This window comes from Rhopalosiphum padi, chromosome 3, assembly GCF_020882245.1.
Source record: "Rhopalosiphum padi isolate XX-2018 chromosome 3, ASM2088224v1, whole genome shotgun sequence".
In the NCBI taxonomy this organism is placed as follows: Eukaryota; Metazoa; Arthropoda; class Insecta; order Hemiptera; family Aphididae; genus Rhopalosiphum; species Rhopalosiphum padi.
In genome coordinates this window covers 60,097,599-60,107,962 of record NC_083599.1, presented here as the reverse complement: position 1 = coordinate 60,107,962, position 10,364 = coordinate 60,097,599, and the positions used below count along the sequence as shown (strand labels likewise).

Sequence of the window (10,364 nt, the reverse complement as noted above, 5' to 3'; positions counted from 1 at the left end):
TAAGAAATCAAAATTAATTGTAGATAAATCAAATTAAAATTGACTATAAAATTAATATAAATTTCAAATTAATTATTTTTATTTAACTTAGAGGAACACATATTTTAATAGTATACCCTGACTATAAAATACATCTTAAATTTTTGTTTTTCTTATTTCCTTAAATTTTTTTAATCTGACCTCAAAAACTACTTGTGTCATGTTGAAGATCTTTTAATATATATACTCGTATTTTTTAAATTATTTAAAATTATGAATATTTTAGTGAAATTTATATATCAGAATAATACCAACAATATTCTTGAAAGGTCTAAGGTTCAAGATACAAATGTAGTATAATATTTTTAACTATTTAATATGTGTAATATTTTAAGAATTTAATAATAATTCCTAAACTTGAGAAAATCTCTTGTTTCTGAAAATATATAACATGAAATATATTTGTATTTATATTTTATATTGTAGTAAAAAAAAGCGTGTTGTCTATTTTCATAAATCTTATTATAATAAGGCGTTATAAAACTCAGTGGGCAAAAAATTAACATATTGCAAATATGTAACCGAGAGTTACAACATAACTGTATTATAATTTAAATTTTTAAGATAAATTAAAAATACACAAGGAAAGTTTGTTATTCTAACAACATTTATATCTTAATTGTGATAAAATATACCTACTTTTAATTTTCAACTGACTCACTTATTAATAAATTGCAATTCAATCAGGGGACACTGATAAACTTAGACATAGTCACCATTATTTAAAATAATAATCAGTATTGTAATAATTTTTAAATATTATACATCAATAGAGCATATTAAATTGAAAGTTCAGGTTCAATAGTTATTTTATGGATCTTACTGTTAACCAAAAAATAAAAATAAAAAATATATTATGACAGTTTATCCTAAGAATATGTGTTTATGTAATTGTTTATATTATACGATTTGTAAAACTTCCAAAAAAAAACAGATAATAACAATCGATAGTATAGAATCATATTTCTGTTCATGTACAGTATTTAAATAATAACTTTTAGTGTAAATTAAGTACTATTCTTAATTTTTTCTCATTATTATATGTATTTAATAAATACTTCTATTATTACTAAAATAAGAACACAGGACAAAACTTCAGAGAAATATGTATACCTAACTTTAATGTCAAACAGCTTATCTATTTTAAGTATGATAAAAAAGTTACTCCAACTAAAAAAAAAATAATAAAACGTGCACAAACTTTTTGAAATATCAGTATATCACCAAGATCATGATAGTGTAACGCTCCAGGTAGGTTATACCCTAATTTACAGAGCACTCACCAATGACAAACAACAGTTGAACAACATATAATTTTTCATTACTCACACAATTGTGTTAAAGTTCTGTAGTTTCTGGTGGAATCACTCTTCCTATACCTGTGGGCTGTGACAGCTATTTTTAGTCAATCATTCAGTGTTTAATAATATCAGCCTTCAAATGACGTGGCTCCTTCGAAATGATTCTAAATTTGGCAGTCAGTATTTTTTTGGTGAAAAAAAAATAATTATCATCAAAGCTTATTAATGCTCATTTCCATACAAACTAATTGAAATAGGTAGGTCGTAGGTATATGTTCAAACATTGTTCGCAAGGGTATGTTAATAAAATAATATTATGATGCAATATTCTACATTACCAAAAACAAATTGTTGCAATTATAAGTAAATTATCATTCTCATCACTATAATACCAGTATTAAAAGTATTTTTTTTTAGCTGATGTTTTTTTTGTACATGGTTTTTTTTGCCACATAATACATATTAGTTATGATACTTATATTATTATTCTTTATAGCAGGCACTTTTTAGCAGCCTTCTTAAAAGATTCTTTCATTTTTTCCAGTAAAACTATAATTTACACACTTAAAAAATTAGTATATTAAAATAATTAAATAAATTATTTAAATGTTGATATTTGAATATGCACAGGCATGACCTGCACAATTTAAAACACTAAATACAATTTCATATTAGTTCTTTATTTATTCGATAAGACGCAAATTATTATTTATTAAAAATTAAATTAATATAATTATTATTAGACGATTTAGCTTATTTCGAAATTCGGGGAAATATCTCCAAATCCTAACTTAATTTGGGGGGGAGACTGTAACCCCTTAAGCCCCTCATCTGGATTGGTACTGTTGAATATGGCCTGCACATGAAATCTGGACATGCCTATTGCCTATGATATAAAGTATAAAATTACGATCGTCGATCATCTAGATTCTAGGCAATAATCGGGCGTATGGAAAGCAAATTTAAAATACTTTATGTATAATAATGACATTTAAATGGCATAAAGTTACTGATTTACCTACTGAAGATTTATGCTAAACTATAAACTTATTTACATTTAATTTAAACTTAAATTAATGAGCAAGTACATATACGAGACATTTACACTAATCCTACAATGAAAGAAGGACCCATCCATAGGCGTAAATTTGGATTGTTAGAGGGGGGGGGGAGACTAAAATTATAAACATAAAACAGGCCCGTGAAGAGCTTCGCCCCCGCACTATCTACATAAAAATTTAACAATTTTATTGAAACATATATTATAGATAGAAAATTATAAATACTTCAAAATTATTTATTTAACCAAAACACACACATTTTAATTTAATCATTAATCATTATTAACATTTTCTTTACATTAATTTAACATTAGGTGTGTATTTATGTTCATCTGAAAATTGCTTAAGAATGGTCTGATCGGAATGATTTTTTCGATTAACGATAATAATAGATGACGATAAATACATTACACATTACGTACCATTTCTGGAAATCAATTTTGACATGACGTATACATAACCCTTTGTCGTTGTCGTTATAAAATATTAACGTGGTTCAATCATTCTAATTTTATTATAAATTTACAATACATAATTCATGCATGATCATTAAACGTTCACATAACACATACCTTTCGGGTATCCTATTTAGGAATTACGTAGTACATTTTAGAATTTTAATAAATTTCTAATAAAAAACATGACATTTGTTGAAAAACTTTTTAAAAAAAAGTAGGAGAACTATACAAATGTTTGGGAGGGCTAAGTCCCCCTAAGCCCCCTGATTTACACCTAAGGACCATCGATAACAAGCACGCAAATTAGTTGTATTTGTTACTATGTATTTTTTTACTCAGAAATCCTGAGTTTCGGCGAAATTATTGACAAGTTTTAAAAACAGATAACGAGAAAATGTTTGTGAACACTTCAATAAAGTTTGGCTTAAAAAAAATAGTTTTATAATAGTAATATTAAAATAAAAAATATAGATTATTTTAAAAATTGTTTATATTTTTTAGTTTGTGTAATTATAATTTAAGTACCTACATATTACGTTAATAAGTGTAATTTTATAATAAAGTGTTCGTGTATATTAAATAATTATATTTTAACCAATACAATTTTGTCTAATGATTTAGGGGTCAAACATTTTAAATTATACTGGGCCCAGTAGGCCTATTAATTGTTAAATTTGATGCATACATCAAATATATTTTAAAAATGTTTCGACCGTCGAGTACTCAATTCCAAATATTCAATATAATAATTATTTATCAGATACCTAAGTATAAATATATTTATTATTTTTTTTTTAAACATTTCCTAACTATGAATATTAGCCAGAAAATTGGCATTGCATCAGATATATTTTGTTCTTCATCTACAAGTAAAAATGAAGAAATGCATACGGAGATTTCAAAAGTAATGAAAGTTAATTTTCTAACTGTTTCAAACTTTATAACCACAGTTGTATAATCACTTTGCAATTGAACATATTCTACTTTCCATTATAAATTATAATACTGCACTAGTAGTGTGTAGCAATTGTCAGATACATCCGTATGGTGTGATATCACTGTCCAAGTGTAGTAAAAATTAATTAAACAGATGAAAAATGCTATTATAGTATAGTAATATAAAGATAATCTATCTAAATTGTACCGATAATCCAAACGATACGCGTGATCAACTATTGACTACGATCTCAGACGACTCAGGTGTACATGGACTTAGTGCCTGGAACAAACATATTTTTAAATTGTTCGCTCCAGCGTTGAGTTCTATCTATATTATGCAGGTCACAACTCACAGTAACAAAACGGTGGTGACGGTGGTGTGTTTAGGATTTGTATATTGGAGTAATAAAAATTTAACCATCTCTGCCCACTAAAACTGATATTGATAATTATTTATAAATAGTTAACAACTTAATCATTTCGAATAGTTTGAAAAAAAAATTGAAATTCATCATTACAAAATTGATCATAAAAAATACACCTCTAGCGATATACTTACGGGCATATTTAAGATTACAAATCAAAAAAAAAAAACCATACGTCATGTGTAACACAGATTTCTATAGGTACTATAGCTACCACATAATATGTAGGTAATGTGATAGTGTGTGATGTGTAGTTCTAATAAGAATATATTATAATTTTATACAAGAACAATTTCAAATTACATAAGGTATTGCTCATTAATGTATACCCACAACGGGCGTTGAAATTGAAAATGTTGCTCCAGTACAAAATTAGATCATTTTCCTGCCCACTATATATAATACTGACAATTTTTAGTGTGGTTACAATTTATTTGCTTTTTATTGTACTAAATTATATAATATGAAATCAATAATTTTTAGTTGAAAATAGAACCAATATATATATATTATGTTTATAATCTTTATGTTGACACTACGATATGCACTTTTAAAATAACAGAGCAATAAAAAATAAAAAAAAACCATAAAAAAAAAAATACCACATTGAAATATTTTAAGCATATTTGTATTGTTTCTATCTCCCGTGTATAGGAAATTATCATTTTTCAATAATTATTAAAAGTACCTTTTAGATAACTTCTCTGTACAATTCGTTTCGAACTCTGCTGCAGTGGCTACCACCCAGTTTACCACAGTAAAAAACTGGTTTCCACGGGTAAACCGATATCAGTATAGTGTATATAGGTATATATAATATGTGTCACGTAGGTATACAATAAACCCACCTGTGATTATCGCGATCAAGTCCAGTAAAAGTAAGTACCGATTTAACGTTTCGCAACACACTATACCTATATCCGTCATTCTTTATTCCGAATGTCATTATATTATGTTTTATTAGCATTAAGAATAATAATCGTTATTGGGTATCCATTAATAAATAATAATATCGACGACATTAGTGGTCCGAACCGAGTCATGTCCATCTGACATTTTTACCATAATTACCAATTAAAAAATAAAATGATGGTCGTGCGAACCGTTTTGGTCATTTTGATTTTTCCATTAGAGCATAACATGTTTTGTATAGTATTGTTATCGCAATTTCTGAACAATATTTTGAGCACTTAAGGAACGTGCAAATGTGTCACCCGCCACTGTACTATACAGTAGCATGGATCGTGACTGAATGATTTCCTCCCGTCATATAGATGAATAGACAATTATTTTTAATAACTTTCTTAGCATCTCGTCGTAGACAAAATTAATTGATAAAATAATTGTTATTAACAAACATTACATAGGTACATTTTTCAATGTCAAACTCCAATCACAACCAAATAATGTTCTAGTTTCACGTCTATACACATTCTATCCGACAAACCAGTCTCCAGTCTAAAACGGTTGTTGCGTAAATATCTCAGCCAACACGAACCATTAATAAAATAATCAAGTTACTTAATAAATCTTTGAATCTAAAAAAGAAGGATACATTTTGATAAATTACCATTATCAAAATTATATGGTAAAATCAATACAGTATACAGTTTTATTAAGACTTATTGACTCCAAGCTGAGATTCTGTTACCTCAAAAAATCATGAAAAACACATCATAATGAATTATAAAAGTAGGTACTAATAATTGAGAGTATATATTTAAAAAAATTAACAAACGATAAAAACTTCCAAAAATGCAAGAAAAAATTAAATAAACCTTCTACAATGTTAGATATAGTCCAAAACACATTTTCTAGTTATAAAAAACTATGATATTAAATAATCAGTGTAAACTAAAAAAAAAAAATATACAAATTTAGGTAAGAACAAAGTACTTCCTGGTAAAATTATAATACAAATTTAAATTACGGGGATTATTTTAAAAATGTTCAAAATGTTGATAATGGAAAACTTTTAATATTTAACAGTGTTATTTATGTTAAATACACCAATATTTGAATGGATCAGTTTGATTATTTTATTGCAAATCAGAATGATAGAAATGACAGAAACTATAATTATAATTATATAGTACCAGTGACTTGATATTTTGATACATCTACCTGATATAATGTATTATATAATATTATAAAATGTATATAAATACCTATAAAATAAATTCTAAAACTGATATATTTCTTTGATATATTCAGATTGTATATTTACCATTTTTAAATTTCTTAAACCGGATCATTTAAAAGGTCAATTTTATAAATTTCAATGGCATCAAAAAAAATGTCAAGACTATTTTTAACGACTATGATCATTAAATTACGACGAAATTTATATACGAATTGCGACAAATTATTTTTGGATTTAATTGGTTATATCACCATGTATCCATGTATCCATATACATATTTACGATGATCAGGCAATACGCTTAGATTTATTTTAAGTACTGTTCGTTAATTTTGTGAATTCGAATGCAAGGTTACGGGTCCCGGGAATACGCCCCGCTACGCCACTATATCGTCGTGAATGGTCGCGTACCACCAGACACCGAGTCACTCGCCGGCGGCGGTGAATTCTACGCTTGGACAAGCGTATATATAAAGCAGATCGTCGTCGACAAACTTTACACTCAGTCAACGTTTAGTGAATCAAACACACTCAACAACCAAAAAAAAAACTTATTTATTTACCATGGCAATCCAAGTAAGTGTATCAACACAATTGTATATTATTCTTATGTATATAATTAGTTATATTACATTTTTTTTAAATACTATAAGTACGTTGCGTTTTGTCATTCGATCATAAAAACAGACCGCTCCGATGATAAAGCTCAACACAATAAATTACATTTTTACATGCCTCTAAATGTGACATTGGGTGAAACATATTTTATTATAGACTATACTTTATATTACGTCTTTTTTATTTTATTATTTTAATATCATTCAAAATTTTGATGTACTATTTTTTAAGTAAATCTTTTTACTTAATATAACACCCCATTGGAGAAAAATAACGTTAGGTACTTTTTATTTTTGATTCGGTTCAAGTTCAATTTGAAAGACAACCTTTCGGCATTCGGCTAGACTTATAATTACAGGGCAGCTGCCGATCCACGAGAAAGTGTTTCAATTAATTAACGTGATAGTAATTTAGTCGTTAATACCTAACATAATATTATAGAACGGCGACTAACCTTGTACCCTAAGTGGTGTAACTATAACAATGTTATATCGATTTATCATAACTACGATAAAGGTAATAATAATAATAATAATAATATCACGGAATATCAATCATTATTCTACCAACACAGACTGTTTAATTACCTGGTATAATATCATACCGTGGTAGGAACATTATAATCGTCTATTAGTTAAATAATACAAAAAATAAGTACGCATTAATTTAACAGAACTAAATAACGATAATCATATATATTACATAATATCATGGTGTATGACATCGCGTCAGTTAAAAATATCGAATAATATCATATTAACTTGTGCCATTCTCTTGTTACAGACCGTCGCCGTATTCGCCTGCGTGCTCGCCGCCGCAATCGCCGCCCCAGCCTACCCGACTCCGGCTGCTTACCCAGCACCCGCCGCCGCCTACCCAGCACCCGCTGCATACCCAGCACCCGCTTACTCCGCACCCAAGTCTTACGCCCCAGAACCCGCCTACGCCCCAGCCCCGTACAACTTCGAATACAGCGTGCACGATGACGCCACATACGACATCAAGAGCCAATCCGAATACAGCGACGGCAACGGATACGTCAAGGGATCCTACAGCCTTGTCGAACCCGATGGCACCAAGAGAATCGTCGAATACACCGCCGACGACTACAACGGTTTCGTCGCCGAAGTGAAGAAAGAAGGCACACCCTCTTACAGCTCCGCCCCGGCCTACAAGCCCGCATACAAGGCCCCAGCTTACCCAGCTGCCCCAGCCTACCCATCGGCCCCAGCTTACCCAGCAGCCGCCCCGGCCTACAAGCCAGCTTACTCCGCTCCGGCTTACTCCGCCCCGGCTTACTCTGCCCCGGCTTACACCACACCAGCTTACCCAGCTGCCCCAGCCTACCCAGCTGCCCCAGCTTACCCAGCTGCCCCAGCATACGGATACTCCACCCCCGCTCCAGCTTACGGACACGCCGCCCCAGCCTACAAACAATCGTACGCTGCCCCAGCATACAAACAATACTAATTTATAATAAATTCTAGAAACAAATAATTTATTGTATTTTTGTGTAAATAAAATTTCAAATTGTCAAATCAATGTTTTATTTTTTTACTTAGTCTTACTCTCATAATATCAACGTCTACAATCTGAATTGTTGGTCTTTGGGTTATACTATATGAATTTAAAATTTTAGTTTTTAGATTTTAGTTCACGAAAAAAAAAAAAATAATACATAATACATTATCTATGATAAACAATAAGAGTGTTGATGTTTATCAAGAAGAAATTTTGAATATTTTAATAGATTTTCAAATAAAAATATACGACAATCAAGCAACGACCTTTAATTTTTATCAGGTCTTTATTTTATATTGGCAACGTTTTTATAAGGACATATTTTTCAACAAATACATTTTAAAATACATTCAAAATCCGACATTATCATGAAATTTTAATAAAAAAATAATAGCAAAATGTAATAAAATCCAATTTTATTTTAAAGTATGCATATATTTTTTAAAAAAAACCTCAAAATATAAGAAAATATGTATATTAAAATTTCATTTTTGAACTCGTTAGTTTGTGATTCAAATTTGTATCTCATCCAGCAACTTTTTGATACACGTAATAAAAACATGCAAATATATGTACTTCCGGCTCTAGTTATTACTTTAAAGTTCAAATTTGAACGAAATAAACAAAATAATTTACTTAAATGATAAATAATGATGTTAATTATTTTGTTGTATAAACATTATTAGTTAGTGATCGAATCATTGTTTAGATTTTAAATAAACAAAAATTTTTTTAAAGGAAAAATTCATTCTCTATAGAGTAGGTAGTCAAATTTCATGAATTTTTATTTTTTAGTGGAGAATTTTTTTCAGTTCTGATCAGTATGAGTATCAATATTGTTAATGTCATTCTAATATAACTAAAAGATAAATTGTTAATTTATAATTTAAAATGAATATGTTATTGTTATTAAAGTACAAATTTGAACGTAATAACTTATTTAAATTATAAATAATGATATTATTATTTTGTTATAAAAACATTATTCGTGGTAACTACATTTTTGCTATACGCACTACTGTACCGGTTGTGTTTAGTGACACAGAGAAATTTTTTTTTAAATGTAGAATTTTTTTCAATTCTGATCAGTCTGAATTTTTATTTTACTATAGTGTTGGAAAAATGTGTTTAAAAAAACTAACATTGTACGGTATTCAAATGAATAATGTAGCTTTTATAATTATAATTTTGAAAATAAGAATTGATCCGACGTCAAAAATGTTCTCTTCTTTTAAATAAGAAAAAGTACAAAATCTGAGTGTTCTATAGAATAAGAGTGCATTTCCTGTAAGACAGATTTTACATGAAAATCAAATCCTTATTACTGAATAATACTACACTTGGGGTGGCGAGAAAAATAACGCCTGTGAAACAAAGCATAGGCTACACAAATTGTTTGACGTTATACAGGAATAATTGTGCAACATAGATCATTGCGAATTTGTGTATAATGTATAATTTAGCCAAGCCTGGGCACAAACAAGTTAAAAAGCTAAAGTTAAGTTAATTTTAACTTTTTTAGATTTAATTTTCATTAACTTAATAAATAACAAGTTAGTTTATTTCATATCCAAATTACGTTTTTTTATAAATAATTAAAAATAAATATAATAAAATTTTTATTGATTTATTTATTTATTTATTTTTATTTATTTATTTATTTATTTATTTATTTACACATTGCATAAACATCACTAGAAAAGAAAATTAAATTGAATTGAATTGAATTCTTGTTCCATTAACCAGAATCGTTCAATAAAAATAACTTCATTAAATACATATAAGTATACCATTCTATACCACAGCATACAGGCATATTATAATACAATATTAAATAGTAAATATTAAATACTAATAACT

The 10,364-nt window shown here is 28.3% G+C and overlaps 1 protein-coding gene across 1 annotated transcript; it reads left to right on the top strand.

Annotated features, from left to right (window-relative positions):
* The first annotated feature begins 6,781 nt into the window (after positions 1–6,781).
* LOC132923695 (cuticle protein 7-like) lies at positions 6,782–8,521 on the top strand. Its single transcript, XM_060987617.1, has 2 exons — positions 6,782–6,941; positions 7,767–8,521. Exons 1-2 carry the CDS (start codon positions 6,930–6,932, stop codon positions 8,451–8,453), a joined length of 699 nt encoding a protein of 232 aa, XP_060843600.1. The 5' UTR covers positions 6,782–6,929; the 3' UTR covers positions 8,454–8,521.
* The last annotated feature ends 1,843 nt before the right edge of the window (positions 8,522–10,364 follow it).